Source organism: Camelina sativa, chromosome 17, assembly GCF_000633955.1.
Source record: "Camelina sativa cultivar DH55 chromosome 17, Cs, whole genome shotgun sequence".
In the NCBI taxonomy this organism is placed as follows: Eukaryota; Viridiplantae; Streptophyta; class Magnoliopsida; order Brassicales; family Brassicaceae; genus Camelina; species Camelina sativa.
The window spans coordinates 10,844,459-10,865,059 of NC_025701.1; the positions used below are offsets into that span (position 1 = coordinate 10,844,459).

The 20,601-nt window shown below is 35.9% G+C and overlaps 3 protein-coding genes across 3 annotated transcripts; 1 reads left to right on the forward strand and 2 right to left on the reverse strand.

Annotated features, from left to right (window-relative positions):
- Positions 2,976 to 7,237, forward strand: LOC104756613 (putative CCA tRNA nucleotidyltransferase 2). Its single transcript, XM_010479224.1, has 15 exons — positions 2,976 to 3,393; positions 3,549 to 3,679; positions 3,795 to 3,912; positions 4,093 to 4,145; positions 4,247 to 4,296; positions 4,369 to 4,467; positions 4,596 to 4,705; positions 4,806 to 4,933; positions 5,027 to 5,093; positions 5,205 to 5,288; positions 5,385 to 5,447; positions 5,707 to 5,884; positions 6,034 to 6,195; positions 6,521 to 6,615; positions 7,037 to 7,237. Exons 1-15 carry the CDS (start codon positions 3,037 to 3,039, stop codon positions 7,139 to 7,141), a joined length of 1,800 nt encoding a protein of 599 aa, XP_010477526.1. The 5' UTR covers positions 2,976 to 3,036; the 3' UTR covers positions 7,142 to 7,237.
- Positions 7,330 to 9,066, reverse strand: LOC104756614 (receptor homology region, transmembrane domain- and RING domain-containing protein 3-like). Its single transcript, XM_010479225.1, has 4 exons — positions 8,940 to 9,066; positions 8,514 to 8,741; positions 8,019 to 8,417; positions 7,330 to 7,936 (listed from the first exon to the last, which is right to left on the reverse strand). The coding sequence occupies exons 1-4, from the start codon at positions 9,064 to 9,066 to the stop codon at positions 7,404 to 7,406; spliced, it is 1,287 nt and encodes a 428-aa protein (XP_010477527.1). The 3' UTR covers positions 7,330 to 7,403.
- LOC104759359 lies at positions 16,453 to 17,008 on the reverse strand (the record flags this gene model as incomplete). The annotated part of the gene is given in 2 exon segments (XM_010482299.1): positions 16,453 to 16,879; positions 16,881 to 17,008. Coding segments are annotated over 2 exon segments (555 nt in total), but the record flags the coding sequence as incomplete, so codon positions are not given.

Genomic DNA, 20,601 nt, shown 5'->3' on the forward strand with positions numbered 1-20,601 from the left:
CTGAGTTACAAACAGATGTATCTGCCTGCTTGGATTGCATATTATGCTGCTCTCCTCCTGTCCATGACATTGAGGATTTCATCAGGCATCTCTCTGGTGAAGGGCATAAAAAACACAGGGTAATCAAGCATCCTAGCCAAATCTACTTTGTCACGTCTTTTTTTGTATCTTGATTATCCAAAGTAGTTTCTAGTTTTGACCCCATGTAAATTGTTTTGTTTTTTCAAGCAGATGTCACACTTATGGCCTAACAATAATGCTGTTCCGCGTCTACCTATGGCTCCCCTAGAGAAAGGTCCTCTCATGGTGAGGACACAACCAAAGTCATGTTTTAATATTTGATAACGTTTAGATTTCTAAAACTTGTTTTTTTTTTATCTGCTTGAAAACCTCTTATCACAAGTTTCCCTTTCTCCCTTCTGATTTTGTTTGTCGTTTTTTCTCACCGCGTGTGCATTTTGTTTTCAATCAGACGTGGGATTGGTTGCCTTCACCAAGTGATTACTCTGTGCCAAACCAAAAGGCCGTAACATTGGTCTTTTGGGACATCAATAAGTGTCCGGTTCCCCCTTTTTGTGGTGCTCGTCTGGTTGGTCCGTGCATTAAACAATTTTTGGTGAAGAAAGGCTACTTGGGTCCTCACATCATCATTGCCTTTGGCTTATTAGCAGAGGTCAATATTGACTTCTTGAGGGGGGTCTACTCCAGTGGAATCCTTCTTACCAACGTCCCCTACGGTATCTTCTCTCATCCTTGTGCCTTCCTACACTAATGGATATTTCCCTTGATGAATCGAGAGAGTCTAAAGTCTTTACTTTCTGAAACAGGTTCCTCAGACATTGAGCGTCTCATTATGGAGTTTAGGCATAGTTATCCATCTCCAGCTAATATAATGGTCATATCCGTTACAGAAATCTTCCCGTCTATTATCAAGTACCTAGAGTTGTCTAATTACAACCTTCTTCAGCCGTTTCCATGTGATTCTCTTGAAATCTTTTGTCCGGCAGGTGTGTCTGTCCTTCTCACATACATTTTGTTGAGATGAGCAACTGTGTTTCTGTGTTCTGTTACTGAGCTAGCTACATTTTTTTTTTTTCCACAGATTCAGTGGCACTTGAGGAGGATGAGTGCCGTGAAACTGCCTACTGGTTTTGCTCAGTATGCTACCCTAGTCTTGCTTACAAAGGCTATGATAATTTTATCACACATCTCTATAGTGGACATCATCAACAGAAGGTAATCAATAATCCTAACCAAACTGGGCGAGCTTATTGTGTAGTTCCCCCTTTCTCACTTCTAGTTTGTTTAACTGAATTCTGACCCCATGTTGTCTTTTTTCCCCCTGGATGTGCATTTTGGGTATCAAGCAGGTGTTGGACCTGTTGCCTAGGAATGTTGGGCATCCACCACCAGGTGAGTTTCATGAGAGAAACCAGGAGGCTGTAACGGCTGTCTTTTGGGACATCAATAGGTGTCCGGTTCCCCGTGGACTTGATATTTCTCTTGCGGGTCCGACTATTAAACGGTTTTTGGAGAATAAAGGCTACTTTGGTCCTCTAACCATCACTGCCGTTGGCGTACTAGCAGACATTCCTCTCGATATCCTGAGAGGAGTCTATTCCAGTGGAATCTCTCTGGATAACAACACCTACGGATGCTCAGAAACTGAAACAGTTTCCTCAAGCATTGAGAACAGTGTGTTTGAATATACAGATGGGAATCCACCTTCAGCTAATATAATGGTCATATGCGATCCCGAAACCTTCACTTCTATTTCTGAGGACCAACAAGTGACAGGGGAATACAACCTTCTTCCATATTTTTCTTTTCAAAGCCTTCTTCCGAAAGGTGTGTGTTTGTCCTATCTCACAGTGTTGTTGAAATAACCAGAAAATCTGTTGCTGAACTGTCTAGCTTTTTTCTGTTTTTTGTTTTTTGAAGTTTCAGGGGCTCTTGAGGGGGTTAAGTGCACTGAAAAGGGTGAATCTGCCTGTGTTTGCTCGGTATGCTGCCCTGGTCTTGTTGAGAAAGACTTTGAAAAATTCTCCACGCATCTCTCTAGTAGGGAACATAAATGGAAGGTATCTAATAATCCTACTAGCCATAGATATTGTCATCCACCAGTAGTTTCCCTTCCTCAGATTTTGACCCCCTTGTTTTTCAAGCAGATGTCGAAGTGTAATAAGGGTCGGTCTTCTAGTCCGGACCGGAGTATGCTTCCAACCATGGTGGCGAATCATCTAAAGGCAAGCTTTTAATATGTGATAACGTTGTGATTTCAAATCTCTAGAAATCTGGGGTTTTCATAATGAAAACTAAAAGATTGTAGGTAAAGTGCAAGAGACGGGGGACGTGAACAAGAAGAAGATGAAGTATAAGAAGAATCCAAAGGCAAGTTTTTTGATATCTGATATATAACGTTGTGATTTCTAATCTCTAGAAACCATTGTAGGGTTTTCTTAATGAAAACTTTTAAAACATTGTAGGGAAATTGCAAGAGACGGAGGACGTGAATAAGAACAGAAACAGAGGAAGAAGAGTAAGAAGAAGGAGGCCCTTGGTGTTGTTCTTGGCCGGGAAGCGGGAACCTCCGGAAATTAAACACAGCGGCATGTCCTTGCTAGTTGCTACGCCATGAGAATAATAACCCTAATCGTTCCGATCTAATGCATTCGTGTGAATTTATTTAAAATTCCGTAGATTTCACGGAAAGTCTTCAATGGTTGAAAATGAAATAGTGTTATAGCCACTTAGGATATATCCCAATTTCTTTCCTATACATATATTCACAGTTTTGCACAATTGCACTATATGAAAAAGACGTATACATTTTCATTTTTTTATTTCAGTATCCAGAGACGTATATGAAAAATACATTATGTAAGATTGGGCCATTATTGGGCCTAATAATCGTTCTGCTTTAAACGGACCTGATCTGGCCTTTTAGACTCCGCCGGTTTCAGAACGCTGCCGTGAATCGCCGCCGCATCAGGAAAAAAGGAAGTTACAAAATCCGACGATATTAAAAACAAAAACATGAGACTGTCTCTTCCCATCAACACTCTCATAAATCTCCCAAAACCTCGATTTCTAATTTCCCCTTCTTCTCGTTACCTTAACCCTAATCGTTCCCCGACCTTAGCGTTTCGTGCTTCATCGCTTCGTCGTGCTCCCGTAGTCTCGCCTCGTCTGTGTTGTTGTTGTTACTGGTTCTCGACGGAGGCGATGATGACGAATGTTGGAGAGCAATCGATTCCTTCTTCAGTCGAATTGAAGGAGAATATTGAGCTCACTGAGAAAGAGCGTAAAATATTCGATCGGCTTCTTAGTACTCTCCGTTATTGTAACCTCGACACACAGCTCCGCGTCGCCGGTGGTTGGGTCCGTGATAAGGTACTCTTCGTCACTTGGTTTGATTCGATTTAATTGGCTGCGTTTCATGTTTATTTGCGATTTGAAGTTTCTGGAATGTAATTGTATTGAGTAGTTTGGTTGCACTATGAGGATTTGCGATTACATACTAAACATGCTTTTATCTTTGTTATCAGCTTCTAGGGAAAGAGAGTGATGATATTGACATAGCTATTGATAACATGTCGGGAAGTGAGTTTCTTGATAAGTTCAAGGAGTATTTATCTTCTAGAGATGAAGAAGTGCAGGGCGACACTGTTATTGAAAGGTTTTGAAACTCTTTCTTCTAGGCTTTGTGACTCCCGTTGCTGATTTCTGATTTTTGAAGTCTAATACGTTATAGTATGTTGATGTTGACTGGGTTATTTTGTTGGTGTTTTCAGGAACCCTGACCAATCCAAACACTTGGAGACAGCGAAGATGCGTATTTATGACCAATGGATTGATTTTGTGAACTTGAGAAGTGAGGAATACACAGAGAATAGTCGTATTCCTACAATGGTACTGCTCTTTCTTATTCATTTGTCTTTGTAGTTTAAATGTATTTTATCTGCTGTGAATGCAATAACACAACCTATCCTGAATATCGAAACCGTATTAGTTGTTTGGGGTTGCAATGGAAAGGACATAAGGGCTTATGCTGCTTATCTTAAAGGTTTTTATTTGTCTGTTTTATTACAGAAATTTGGCACTGCGAAAGAGGATGCTTATCGTAGAGATTTAACCATAAATAGGTACACTCATCTTCCCCTTATACCAGAGAATTAGTGTAACTATGTTCTCTTTATGCTTGAATGTAAATTGGGACATTTTTATGATTTCTTAAATTTGACAGTTTATTCTACAACCTCAACTCTGGCTTAGTAGAAGACCTTACTGAAAGAGGTTAGTACATCCTTGTGTTACCATCATTCATTCCCTTTGATGTTCATAACTATAGTTTACAAGGGATTACAGGCATCGATGACCTCAAGTCTGGAAAAATTGTTACACCCTTGCCTGCAAAAGCTACGTTTCTGGATGATCCTTTGCGAGTTCTCCGGGCTATTCGCTTTGGTAATTGTGTTTTCTTTTCTTGTTTTTTTTCTTTCATTATATGTCATTACATTGCCTATCCCAGATCCTCCATTTTGAGCTCTGTGGTCGTCGTTTTGTCAGTCCTTCCTAATATATTGCCATAACAGGTGCAAGATTTGGTTTTACTCTGGATGAAGAATTAAAAGAAGCTGCTTCTTGTGAGGAAGTAAGGGTAGCTCTTGGAGAGAAAATTAGCAGAGAGCGGATTGGGAATGAAGTATGTATTTGTACTTCCTGCTTGCTGGATTTATAGCTAATTTCTCTGGCGACCTCCATTTTTGGGGTTTATCGTTACACAACTTGATACTTTGGTGCAGATTGATTTGATGATATCTGGGAATGGGCCAGTTTCAGCGGTTACCTATCTCTCTGAGCTGAAACTATTTAGGCTCGTGTTTGCCCTTCCCTCTTCAGCTGATCCTTCACCATCAGAGAATTGTGGCAGGTTCTATCTCAAAACTCGATAACTTTGCAAATCTGGTCCTGTGACACTGCTATTCATATTTTTTTAAACTCACTCACTTGTTTTCTATTTTAGCCTCTCCCAAGCCTACTTGGAAGCTATGTGGAGACTGCTTCAAACACCTGGGCTAGGAAACTTCAGTGTGAGTCATTATTGTGGCACATTTGCTTTTTGTTTAACTGCTAAAGATTAAGTTCCCCTATCTTTTTATATTCAATTAGATTTTGATTGGTGTCTTATCATTTTGTTTTAGGGTGAGCAAAGACGGCTTGCTCTGTATGCTGCTATGTTTCTCCCCTTTAGGAAAACCGTTTACAAAGACAACAAGGGCAAATCGGTACGCACTCCCTTATTTATTTTGTCATCTTTTCTTAGGTTAAATTAAATCTGAGTTTTGTTGTATAACCGAACAAACGTTGAGCCCTTTTTTCAGATTCCTGTTGTCAACCACATCTTCAAATTCTCCATGAAGCGCAAGACCAGTGACGCTGAAACCGTGAGTTCTGATTATTAATGTTCAATATCTTAGGCCTTAATTGCAGTAACTAACTAACTATAGGGTACTTGTTGTTTTCTCTGGCAATAACGTAAAAACTAATTAACATTGTACAATCAGAGCCTTCATCTGTGACATTAGATTATGGGTGTGATATTCAATAGTAGTTTATCTCGTTTTACCATACCTTTTTAAGTTTGACTGCTAGACAAATTATTAGATTCATTTTAATCATGATAATGAATTCCATCTTCTCTAGGTTATGAATATACATCAGACCGCGGAGAGATTCCGACCGTTGGTTTGTCCCCTTGAAGCGAAGAACGACGTAGGACTGGAGAAGCTTGATTGGGCCACTGTTATTCTTGAGCATTGGAAGACCATCTCCCACAATGATGCAGAAGTCCCAGCAACTTCGAAAATAAGAGTACTCACAGGTTCTCCTCTATAGCCTTAGTAATATTGCTCTCATTGATAATTTTTTAAAGACGAGTATAATGAACATATTATATCTGCATAATGAACATATGTACCTGACCATATGTACTGTATGTAACTAAAATGTTCTGTTTTATAACTATTTCAGGGTTTTTACTTAGGGATATTAAAGACTTCTGGCGTGTTGCTCTCTTAACTTCTTTGTTGTTGTCTGCTACGGTTGACGATCAAGAAATCGGGCACCTGAACTTCCAACTGGAAAAGATGCGAGAAACTTATCTAACAGTTGAGGCAACCATCCATGAACTGGGTAAGCTTTGGAATGTTTGATAAATGGTAGCATATAAGTTAGATATTCCTAAGAGGAGATAGAAGAAGTTAGGTTGTGACTGGGTTATCAAGGCTCCCCATGCTTTTGTGATTACCAGACTCACACTAGTAGAACTAAGAACATGAGAAGTTGATTTTATAATTCCTGTTTTTGGGTAATCTTTCTGACTTTGAAAAGCGATGCACAACTAGGGTTGAAGAGAAAATCATCTTTAGGAAGCTTCATTATTTTATTATTAGAACTGCATCTGTCAATGTGCCAACCAATCCATATACGTAACAGTGTGTTTTTATTAACATAACAGGTCTTGATAACATTTGGGATGTAAAGCCTCTGGTGAATGGCAGGGAGATCATGCAAATTGCAGAGCTGAAGGGAGGATCTCTCATCCGTGAATGGGTAAGGCTTCCTCTCTCTTTTCATTGATTCCCCAATTCTCAATCTCTCAGAATTCAGAACTTTTTCTCGTCCTAGATCTCTGTCACGGAACCTTAAAAGGAAAAATGCTTTCTCCATATATGCTAAAGTTTTGCTCAGTAGAAACCGAACTTGTAGATCTAGTCGCTTGACTCTTGTATGCCTCTGTTAGCTGTGACTAATTCTGCAAAACCATGCAAAACCTTCCTGAAATATCTATTATATTCTGCTTTCCAAATGTGGCTTTATGAAACTGTTAGTCGTAATGCTAGGCAAACTCAGGCCTTAAACTAGCGTTAAACTAGATCCGGAAGATATGATATCAAAGTAACCTCTAATTAGTGAATCATTGATCGTGTCTTGCTTATCTCTCTTAACTAATGTCAATTGCTCTATTTTACAGCAACAGAAACTGCTCACATGGCAGCTAGCTAACCCCAACGGCACCTCAGAGGAATGCAAGGATTGGATGAGAGAAGTCAAAGCTAAACGACAGAGGACAGAGTGAACTCAGACTTGCTAAAACCCGCTAACATTGTAGATTAGACAAAACTCAGTTCTGAAATTTTGGCAACTTCTTTATGAAAAAAAATTTCTTACCTAATGTCAAGCAAAAAAAAGATGAAAGAATGAAAACAAACATGAATAAAGATGTATACATATCAAATCATGGTATTTTCGAAATCAAAAAGCAGAAGAATCCTACATGAACCAAAGCGGACGGGACCACACCTAGAGATTCAGATTCTTCTATGGTGTCTGTTGAAAGCTCAGTCAGGAAGCGAGTGTGTAGAGGCGAAAGGAGAGAATGTTTTTGCTGTATAATTGCAAAGCAGATGATTTGTCGAACTAGCTAATCCAGGAGGTGCATTGCTTGGGAATGGACGGTAAGGTGACCTGTCGATAGCGTTGAGAGATGACATGGTCGAATAACCAAGTGAATGGAAAGACTTCATACAGATGTATGATCTCTGTGATGATGACAGCAATGGTGAGGCTTGTCGCCTGAAATTCTCGGTGGTACGGCTGATATTTATTGGGGAAGACTGGTTGTGGTGAGAGGACAACCTGACATATTGTTGAATGTTGGACGAGCGCACATGCGCTGGAGAGAAAGAAACTGAGGACACCAAAGGAGGAGGTTCTATACAAACTACAGATGATGTTGCAGTTGAAGAGCTGAGAAACGGTGTTCTCTCTGAAGCTGGTGGCTCATATACGCTCCTTTTCGCATCCCGTTTACACACTGGACAAAACGTTCTCCATGATATAAGCCACGAATCTACGCAAGCGGCATGAAACTCTGAAAGGACAACAAAAGAATCATAGAATCAGAAGTTTTGTTGTTAAAATGAGATAGGGGTTAAATCTCATATATACTCAACTGTGTCCGCAAGGTAAGACCCTGAGCTTGTCCCCAACATTGTAGTCTTCAAGGCAGATAGCGCAAGAGGAACCAGTCGTGGTATCTTCTTTCGCACAAGTACTGAATGTAACACTTGGCATTGCTTTCACCTTTCTACTGCTCATCCCATTAAACTGAGATATAGAGTTGCTATGTGTTGTGCAACATCTATAGACGAAGACACAAGCAACCACAACACCAAACGTAGCCAGCGACAAGATCAATGCTATGGTAGCGTACAACGACCATACCGAGTCCTCTGAATCAGGAACCAACCTGACTTCCGTTTCCGCCAAACCAGCGTACTTCTTGAGAGTTTCTCCGGCTTCTTTCATCACAAAAACCGCTTGAATATATATACCGTCCGAGTCCCCCGCCACTAAGAAAAGAAAAGAATCCCAAAATCAAGATTTATAGCATCAGTTCAAGATTATAGAGACTTGTATAGCATAGAGATGGAGGGGCATTAGTTTACTTGGTAATAAGAAGTTGCGGTCCATATTGTCATATACAATGGCAGCCTTAAACCCGCTTCTCTGCGCGTTTCTGACTTTGTACTCAAAAGTGCAGCCTCCTCTTATGATCAACACAAAAGCAGAAGTACCATTAGGACTCTTCTCCGGTTTATTCCTCAAGTTTCGGCAAGCGTTGAGAGGCTCAGCCACGTAAACCACTCCGGTTTCCTCCGTATTCACTAATGGAGCTGAAACATGAAACTTTCATCAGAATCATCAGCAGTTGAACTAGTATTACCCTACTCAATTAAAAACATATACAAAGAAATTCAAAATCACTCTGTTTTCAATAATCAAACCCTTGTGTCTGAAGCAAAGTAATGGAAACGGACAAGAACTGCGTAACTGCAAGAAAATATAAACGAAGGATCGAGAGAGAAACTCACAGAAGCTAGCTTCCATGTCGACAAAAGAGCGAGTGATGTTGGGATCCATCAAAATGACTTGGCCGGCTTCTACACGTGAAACAATGAAAAGGTGTAATATTAGGAGTAGCAGAGCAACAAGATTCATCGTCTCTATGTTCACAAATCCAAACAATAACAACTTCGATTTGAGGGGTTGATAGGATTAAATATATACTTTGGTGATTAAATACAATCATAATCTTATGTTCGTCAATCAATATTCAAAATTTCAGTGAAATCATATGTTATCCAATGATTTTTAGATTAAAACTCAAATTTGGCAATGCATTAATGATTTTGATACACATGTTGATTGTGAGAAAACTTTCAAGATTTTTATAGTAAAGATATGTGAAAAAGACAAGTTTGAATAAGTATATATTATTTGTTGACAGTCAAAATAGGTATACTTTTTTTTTTACATTTTAATATTTTTATTTAATTTTAAGGTATTTTATAATTAAAATCTATACAGATTTGTGGATGGTCTAAAATATATAATCTAAACCACCTTCATTTATATCGAAATATAAATAAAGACTATAATTATTTATATATTAGTAACATCCATTATTTTCAACTTCGATTCTCAGATTTATATATTCACGGTTATTTTATAATTAAAATCTATACAGATTTATGAATGGTTTAAATATATTTAAACCACCTTCATTTATATCAAAATATAACAATACTATAATTTTATATATATCATTAACATCCATTATTCTCAACTTCGATTCTCAGATTTTATATTCACGATTATAAGAATCCGAATTTAGAATAATGGTTGATACCAATACTGATATATATAAAATGGGGGTACAAAAAAATACATTAAATTTTCAAAATTAGAATTGACATAATTATGGTTAATGATTTGTGAATGATTTTGGTATTGACACATTTGTTATGGTTAATATGTATATGACACTTCAAGCAAATTTTGTGGATATTGGCACATTTTGATATTGACACATTTTGTGGATAACTTGATTTTGTTAGTTGGCTACGTAGTTATGAGATGTTCATGTTTTGCACAAATATGTAGTGCTTGGTACTTAACTCATATGAGAGTTAACAAGAGAGGAATTCTAGTGATGCTCACTTCTCCCTTGTTTCTCTTAAACCTACGCGGTAATGTTGTGAAACTTATTTCTTTATTTTACAATTTATTTTCTTTTAAAAAAAAAAAAAATCTAAATTATAGAGAATTTGTTTTACCTTAAAATGCTGAGTTTGCCACTGATTATAATAATTAATTATACTAGACGAGATGTTCCCTTTTTATCGTTTGGATGAGTTTTTCCCAGCAGGTGCGTGTGTATATCCTTCTCACATACATTGCTATTAATGGTCATCTCAACAACAATGTATGTGAGAAGGACATACACACACCTTCCGAAAGGAAGCTTTGAAAAGAAAAATATGGAAGAAGGTTGTATCCCCCGTCACTAATATAATAGTGTATTCTGAAATGTGTTGTTAACATTTATCTTGAATAGTATATAAACTGCAAGGAAAAACACACATATATACATAGTTTCGCTTGAAATGTTATGTCTAACTTTAAACCCAACTTATATGTATGAACCAAACAAACAAAAAGAACAAAAATATTAAGCGGTGTTTATAGTATACAGAAAAAAAAACACACACCTATTAGCACTTGGTTTAATGAGTGTGTTTTGTACTTTAAGATCAAATGACACCAAAGTACACAAAATTCCTTATCTAGACCAGACGAGATGTCCCCCCTTTATCGTTTGGATGGATTTGCCTTAGAAAATTCTCAGATCCAAAAGCTTAATGTATCAGTTGCGAATTCATCTGAAAAGTTTTTACCTTCATTAATATGATCTCTATGAAAAAAAAACACAAAAATACAAAGAAATGATCTTATGACAAAACGTTTGAATTGTAAAACACGGTATTTAATACTAGGGAAAATGACACCCACACCCACTTTTTCCTAAAGTATTGACACTTACACCCACTTTCTACTATCCCTATACTTTTCTTATGTCAAATTACAACTTACACCCTCTAACTAAACTAACCTTCTCTTTCTACTTTTTTTTTCCTTCTCATCTCTCTCTCTAGCTTTTCTCTTTCTTTTCTAATATTTTTTTTCTTTAACATTTATTTTTTATTTTCATTACTAAATTTTAAGTTTAGTAACTTTAGTTGGTGATAAACATACTAAATTTTAAGTTTAGTAACTTTAGTTGTTGACAAACAAAAAAAAGTTAACCTTATACCCTAAATCTTAAATCCTAACACCACATAGACACTAAATCCATATAAGCCCAAAAACGTCAACCTTATACCCTAAATCTTAAATCCTAAACCACCCTAAACTATGGTGATGTTTGAACATACAACAAACTTGTCAATAAATTTCATTTGGATTACTTGTCCACGTGGTCAGAGTTTGGTGGATAGGCTTAGAGATTAATAATGACCATGTTTGTTGTGTAGTATGCTTCTAGTGACACTTCTAAGTTCTAATATCTCTAATTCTAGCTTAAAAATAGTACAAAAACATTTGGCTAAAAGACATCTAAGTGGCTAAACTATAGTGATGTTTGAACATGCAACAAACTTGTCAATAAATTTCATCTGGATTGCTTGTCCACGTGGTCAGAGTTTGGTGGATAGGCTTAGAGATTAATAATGACCATGTTTGTTGTGTAGTATGCTTCTAGTGACACTTCTAAGTTCTAATATCTCTAATTCTAGCTTAAAAATAGTACAAAAACATTTGGCTAAAAGACATCTAAGTGGCTAAACTATAGTGATGTTTGAACATGCAACAAACTTGTCAATAAATTTCATCTGGATTGCTTGTCCACGTGGTCAGAATTTGGTGGATAGGCTTTGAGATTAATAATGACCATGTTTATTGTGTAGTATGCTTCTAGTGACACTTCTAAGTTCTAATATACCTACTTCTAGCTGAAAAATAGTACAAAAACATTTAGCTAAAAGAAATCTATGTGGCTAATTTATCTTGGACAAATTTCTGCTCATGTAAAGAATGAGCAAGATATTATAAGATAAGTATCCATAACTACTAATCCACATGATTGATATTCAATGTTCTAAATAAATCAATGTTGTTAATTTTTATTTTGTTTATTAACCACTTATGAGTGTATATGTTTCTGGACCAACACAAAATATGAAGCAAGGAGCTCATGGTGTCTATGGATTTAATTGTGTGGATGTTGTATGATGATTCTTTGGTCTGTCTACATTGGTATCCACAAAAAAATATCCACATGATCACATCCATAGCCACCATTCAACTGCTATTCTTCAGCTTAATGTCTAGATATGCTTTGTAAATCCATGGAGACCTATCCACAGTTTTTCTATCCACTAAACTTTGTTTTTTTTTTTAAAGTGAATAGTTTTGGTTTTAGGTTCAAGGGTTTATGTTCTAGGATTTAAAATTTAGAATTAAAGGGTTTTGTACTTATTTGGTCTATGTTGTGTTATGGATAATATGCTATGGATAAAGATCTAACCAAATTTATGTATGTATATTTTGTATGAATAAACACAAGTAACTATCTATTAACAATACTGCAATTGATTATCCACTTATAATTGAACAAATGTTCAACGACTGATGGATACTGTATAATCTAAAAATTCATAAAAAATATAGCAATATGTATCTTAAAATGTAGAAAATATATAATCATAATATATTTTATATAAATAAATAGAAAATTTGTTTTATTATAACAAATAAATATATTTTACTTTGTTAAAGTGTTAACAACAAAAAAGAAGAGAAAAAGAGAGAAAAGAAGGAGAGAAAGAGGAGAGGGGCAAAATCGTCCAAAATGTGTGGACACATAAGCAAAAAACTTGGAAAAGTATAGAGAGAGTGGAAAGTGGGTGTGGGTGACACAACTCACACCCAAAGTGGGTGTGGGTGTCATTTTCCCTTAATACTATGGGTCCTCCAAAAAAAATCATGTGAACGGTGTATAAAGTATAAACTATTTTTTTTTTCACTGAAAATATATTGATAAGAAGTAGGATACAAACGCCCAAAAGAGGGAAACTAAAGCCGACGGACGACATAATGTCCCCGGAAACAACAGCCGAAGGAAGAAGAGATTTCCCCGGAAACTAAATCCCATACAAAGGAAACGATAAAAACTAGAAATACAACTCAGAACTTTTAAACTCAAATCGAAAGAGCACATAACCTTGCAACAAGAACAAAAGCAAAATGACTTTTAACTGAAACGAGATAGATACCAAGAAAGCAAAGCTGCGACCTCTTCTTTACAAGAAACCAGTGAATGAGATTTATCAAAGATGCCCCAGGTCAAACAACTGATAACATCTACCTCTTCCTATCAAAATGAGACCAAGACCTCAAAACCCGACAAGCAAGACCCATAATTGGAGAATAACTACGCTTGACTTTCGGATACGACGACGACGTCATCAACGTCAATGAACGCCTAGATAAGAAGCCTTCCAAAAAGCTGATAGACCTAAACAGGACTCGAAAGCAGAGACAAGGAAAGAAGTCTAACCCCACGATTCACACCATTCTCAAAGACGAGAACGACAACACGAGCCGGCTAACACCCACGAAGACCCACCGCAACCAACACTAAGAAGAGAGACCACCTGCAACTAAGGAGACTATACCCAAAAACAGAACAAATTGCCTTTCTCTTGGAAAGGGAACGAGCCTAAAAGGAACCGATGGCTAATTCAAGGGGAAAAGGAGAGCGGAAAGACAAAGGCTGGACTGGCTAGAGCCCGAATCCAACCTCTATCGGCGCGGCATAGAAACGATTGCAAACACCAGGGAACCAGATCTAGGTCGGGGAGCTAAATGGCGATATGACTTGACTTACACCGAGGATCCAACAGATCCAACCTCCATCCTCTACACGAGAACCACCCAAACAAAATCTGGCCCCTCGACCGCTCAACACAAACTCAAAACCACAACTTGAAAGAGACCTACGGAACCTCCATCAAAAGCCAAAAGAACTGGTAAACAAAGGCGAAGCTAAAGAGAGACTAAGGAACCCTCTCACGGCAGTGGTGAGGAGCGCTGGCCACCGGAGAGGGCGAACGCAGCTTTAGAGACTGTTGACGGCTAGAGCGAACTCGTTTGACGGGAGAGAAAAAGCGTCTGAAAATTTATATGAAAGTATAAACTATTTACATGAGGAAATTTGAAGGGTGAATATCAATAAATTAGATCAATCCCATCATTTGTAAATATTGTCTGTCGTTAACAATGAAAGTTCTCATTTATGTACACTCCCATCACTTTCATAATTCATTTAAATATCATTTCATATGACCGACTTAATATTAAATAAATAAATAAATAGAATTTTCAGTATAGTTCACTTTGGTTATGAAATAATAATCGAGAATACAGTAAAACCTCTATAAATTAATAATGTTGGAACCAAGATATTTTATTAATTTATAGTGATATTAATTTATATATAAATTAATAATTATTATTTTATAGTGTAAATTAATAATTATTAATTTGTAGATATATTTTTAATATTTTAATTTTTTTAAATTATGAATTGAGACAATTTTAACATAGACTTTCAGATGTTTTAAATTATATGGTATTGGAATTGAATTTGTAATATTTAGAAAATTACAAATACAATAGATAAAGTCACTTATACACATGTCATACATAAATTCAAATTTATGAATAATAATATCAATTGTTGTATTTTAATAGTCAATCAAACTATCAAAATGTAAATGATGGTTATCTAGAAATTGAAAGTTTTTTACAAAATGTAGCTATCTTTATGACATGTTACAAAACATTTTATATCATTACAGTTTGAAAATAAAACATAACAATTGTTTTATAGATATGAGCACAGCAGGAAAAACATACATTATTATATCAGCATATATATATATATATGCATATATATATATATATGTAAATTTTCATGATTATTAATTTATGATATTATTGGGACCATATTTTACATTAGGATTTCAGAAAAATTATTATCTTATTATCTTATCGAATTTTGTTATTTTTTACATTGGCTCGACTTGAGACTAGCAAATTTTATTAATATATAGTGTTTATTAATTTATAGAGTATTAATTTATAGAGGTTTTACTGTATATACCTTTTAACCTTTATATTGTAATTGTCTTTTAGAGATTAGAACCCCCTACAACTACTATACAAGGATTAAAAAATATAACATTTGCCTTCCCTAAATAAAAATGAGTAAAACTGTATAATTGACTGACATGAATTAATGACCCACAACAAAAGTCGATTGTTCCTAAACAGTCAAAAACACAAAATGTTTTTATTTATGATACATATTATTTTGATGAAACATCCAAGTACTCTCTATAGTCTCTACAACTCTATGTGCAGAGATGATCATATTTATCTTCATAAATGGTTACAACTAAAAAGTGCATTGACTCTCACTAAAAATCGTTGGTGTGTGTATTAACCAACTTAATCCATTTGGGTCTAAGAATTAGCTATTTTCAGATCTATTGATCATTTTTTCTCTCTCTTAATAGTTAATATATTGGCTTTGCTATAACACACGATTGGTATATAATTTTATACTGGTTAGGTTTAAGGATACAAAATGATCAATGAAGTTTTTTTTATAAATACGTAGTTATATATATTGGCTTTGCTAAGCTCTTACATATGACTAGATGACGACGCAGAAACACATACATACGTATCGTTTGTTTTGATCACATGATATCAAGAAAACTTCAAAAAAACAGTTGATATTTATGTTTTTACTTCAAATATTTCGATAACGTTAATTTCTTTAAAAAGAATTAGGAAAAATCCGAAAGATATGTCTGGGAGCTTGTGGTCGAGTGGTAGGGAGCGGGACTGGGACGCTATAATGTTTCAGGTTCGATTTCCCTGCTATGCGAAACAAGTCACATTTTCCTGGGCACCTTTACATGGATATGGGCCTATCTAACGGCCCATTTGAATACCCGGAGAGAAGGTCTATTCATGGGCTGCACCTCCTCCAGAGATTAGTCTCGGGCCTTCCATAAGTCTGGGAATTTACTCTGAGTTAACAAAAAAAAAAAAATCCAAAAGATATCACCTATATAATATGATGCTGTATCACAATAAAGTAACTGGTTACATGTAGCTTTCAGAATTTATCGTCGGTGTACAAATCCAAATGGTTAAAAACTTAAAACTATAGATAATTACATTAATATGTCACGCTCAGAAAAAAATAATTTGCATGCATGGAGCAAACTATACATAGATATATTAATAGTTATGAAAAAAAAACAGATTTTAAGAAAATATAACGCAAAAATATTCATTTATATATACTAATAAAATAGAAAACAACATTTTTTTTTACGTAAGTTTGTATAATTATTATCTTTATTCAAAATCTTATATATAGTAACGACCGACGAAAGTGGTGATAAATCACCGGCGATAACAACGAGTGCTGAGAAGAAGATGATCGTAGGAAGCAACTCGGTCGGTGGACTTCGGGAGATAAACAATGGATTCAGAAACTGCACAAGCTCTTCTGCAAGAAGCGTAAAGATTCAGTAACTTGATGCTGTTACTCTTCCTTAAAACCTTCCTTGTTTCACCGCTGGTATGTTCTCCGCCTGCAGTGACGCCTTTGGAACACTCTGCAAGCGCCGCTGTGAAGGGGTCTCTCATGGATGCAGGGGACGACTCCTTCTTACGCCTGGTGTTGGGGCTATGGTTAATCCGGTGAGGAGGGAGAGGCAAGAAGTTGTTTGATGATTCGTTTTTTTGGTGATATGGGAACTCTTTGGGTTCGCCGGGAAGCTTTTCCCATGAGAATGGGACGCCAAGGGGATGGAGAGGAGTTGCCGGAGAATAGGAGGGAACTGGAGGAGGAAGAGAGTGATCTCCGGGAAGAAATGTTAACCGTGGAGGAGAGTTTGACCGAGTGGGATCGTCTAGGTATTATTTGGGTCCTTAGAGCATCATTATTGGTAGGTTGTTAATTTTGGGGTTCTTAAAATTTTTAGTATTAAAAAGTATATTTTTATAAGTTAAGAATTTTTGTTTGTTAATTAAAATTGTACTCCTCCAATGGTAAGCTCTTAGAAATGAGGTTCTTAGTTTTGAAAAAAAAAATTAATGTTTAAATTTTTAAACAATGAAAATATTATTATTGCATTTTATAAACTTTTAAACATACAAAACACAAAAATATATTAAAATAGAAGTAGAAATTACATATGGGGAAAAAGTTTAGTTGTAATATTGATTTGTGGCAAATTTTTGCCGGATATTCTCAACCAAATCATCCTTCAATTGTTGATGTTTTTCCTGACTACGAACTTCCTTCCGCTTGCTAAGAAAGACAAGTAAGAGAGATATCGAACCATAGAGATATCACTATGACATGTTTTTTTACTTTTTCTTTTTACGAAAACTCTATCTATTTCACATGTGCCTCTAAGAATCAATCGGGAACAAGCTCCTCGGGTGTTTGTTTAGAGTTTAGATTGTGAGTGTATTCAAAGCTCATGAACAAGGCAAACCTCAAAATTCAATCTCACACTCAAAATCAAATCCATACGTAATCCTAATAACATAGTGAATATGTAATTGTAAAGCTTTGGTTTTCAACAAAGATCCTTGAACAAGACAAAAATTACCTTGTCAGATTCCTCATCTCCTTTGGATCTTCCTCCTAAAACAACCACAAACATATCACTTATCTCCACCAGATTTTCCAACCTGTAATCCAGTGAAATACACCATCAATACAATCAATAGTCTTTAATCAATAAAACCACGGTTAGTGAGTGAGATTGAATCGAATCGGTGAAGAAGAAACTCACCGGAGAGAAGAAGACAGTCGGATAATCTTCAATTTGGTGAATAGGACAGTCACCGTCGCCGATTAACTGACCCAGAGATCCGCCGATTAACTGACCCAGAGATCCATAATTGCGACTATAAACTCCGTTTGAGATCCGCCGTCGCTGGATAGGACAGTCACCGTCGCCGATTAACTGACCCAGAGACGCTTGAGTCACTGTCATCGGAGGTCACCAAAAAGTCAAATCGTTCTCCTCTGTTTGCATGTAACTCTTCGCGAGAGAGAATGAAGAGGAGAAAAAAAAACAAGTTTTCTTTTTTTCTAAAATGTTTCACCTAACCAGTTTTGACCACGTCGATGACTTCAAGAGACTCTTAAACCTCTTAGTTAAGAAGTCTTTCTTAGCCTATTCACCAATTTTGATTTAATTTTAATCACATTATAACTAAGAACTCTACCTAACAACCCCCGATAAAGATACTAAGTATCCATTCAGATTTCAGAAGAATGTTAGTTTCGGACTAGAGTTCTTGTTATCTCCTTTATATCTCCTTATGTTACACAACTTACAAGATATATATACATATATAAATGTATTGTTAAGTTATTGTCATTTGAAGCACATCTAGAAAAAATGACATTTCAGCTCATGGGTGATGGGTCCTTCCTCACAGTTCTCCGCAAATTCTGCCCAGACTCATAATGATCTTATTCATACATTAATTACATTTAATTTGATTTAGTTAGAACTATAAGAAATTAATTAATTTAGATTCTGACGATGATTAATAAATTCCTGTTAGTTTCTAATAGTGTTCAGACGGGTTAACTTGTTCCATTTTAATTTATTTGGCCTTGGCGGTTCTGTAGACTCCAATCCTAAATCCGCTAGTTTTTGTTATCACAAAATCCAACCCATGAATTCTTGTAATTTCAGTATTTCACACATATTAAAAGAATAATTAGTATTTTAACATTTTTATGTAAACGATGTTCTTCAAAATTGGCTCATTTGAGTCTATATTATAAAGTTATTGACATACAAAAATGATTAGTTTTTGTAAACACTTTCTCATAGTTATGAACCAAATTTAATTAGTTTTTGTAAACACTTATTATAAACGATTTGAGTCTACTTGCATTATTATTATTTGTTTTACCGTAAACACTTTCTCATAGTTATGAACCAAATTTAATTAGTGAATTCCAATAATTAAAAAATCTGAAATAATAATTTATAAAAAATGCATTATACATTAATTCATTTTTGAAAAATAAAACAAGAAAATAAATCTGTAGTCAATTTTTTTTTTATTACTAGTCTAGTTATTTTTCTCTGTCAAGCCTTTGACCCGCGCGTGGCGGCTCATATAGCGCCGGCGTCGGTCACCTCCTTTAATTTCTTGCTTAATTTTCAATCATTGTTGTTGTATTCTGCGGTTGTGGAAGAGTAGACGTTTTTGGCGAAATGAATCTGTAGATGTGGAATTTCAGATCTAGCGAAATTGTGCTTTTGGTCCCAGATTCATAGGATCTAATGGTTGCTGGTTTATTCGGGGTGCCGTTTGGGGTCGCGATTCACAGAGGGGAATATTGGCTGGGCTTAGTTAGGATGGCTGATTCTCTTTGTTGAGTATACGCAAATTTGTAGGCTCCCGTTTTCTTCTCGTGATGGCTCTTCCCTCTTCCTTCATCAGCAAATCTTTGCATCATTGGATGTCGACTCTTCATTATCTCGGTACTTTGTTCCTCTCTATTGTCTGGACGATTATCTCTAGTACCCTTTGACCAAAAATTGTATTCTACTTTCTCCTTTGACCAAAATCAAATTTATTTAATAATTTTAAAAAATAGAAAAAATGGGTAAAGACTATTAACCCTTAACATTTTTTCTAAATTACATACCCAACCTACCATAACCACCCATCTCACGTCCCCCACCCATCCAAACCCACAAAATTCGGACCCTTTTTCTCCGCTTTATTTTTTTTTTGAACCTTACTCTGAACGAAAACAGTTTCAAAATCGCATTAAGTAAAATTCTTCTTCTCCCTCCAAGTTCCCAGTGTTAGTACAACTAGGGATAACTCGAATCTGGGTAAGTCGAGTTCTGTTTGTGTTTTTTCAATTTTATGTTGAAAACAATTGAATATTGGGTAAATTGAATTTGTCGATTTTGTGAATGTTGGGGAAGTAGATTAGAATTCGAGTGCAATTGTTAATCGGATTTGTTTTCTTTTTTTGTTTGTGGAAGAATCGCAATGGCACGTACAAAGAACCCAAACATTGGACCATCAATTGTACAAGAAGAAGACTCAGGAAGAAGAAGAAAAGAAGACGAGACTTGTGGAGATGATTCCGAAGGTGATTCAGATAAAACTGAGTCAAATGATAAGGATTCTTCGGTATGTATCTAAACTTTGAACAATTAAGTAGAAACTGGATATATGAAATTCGTTTTTTAAAAGCATAACTTAGTAAAACTTGGTATAACTTGATATGTTTGTTTGCGGGAATCTGAGGATGATGTTGAAGTAATGCAACCTCTTAATAGGTACTTCGATTACACCGCGTATATGAAGCCTTTCAAGTTGTCTGGAAAGTGTTATATTAAGAAGGCGGTGAACTTATTGGGAAGTCATCTACAACAAGACGAGTTGGATTGGTTCCTATTGCACCCACAGTTCAAGCATTTCTTTCATATGCCCAAAGACTCCAATCATAAGTTGATGGGTATGTGGATGTTCTTGCTTCGCATGGCG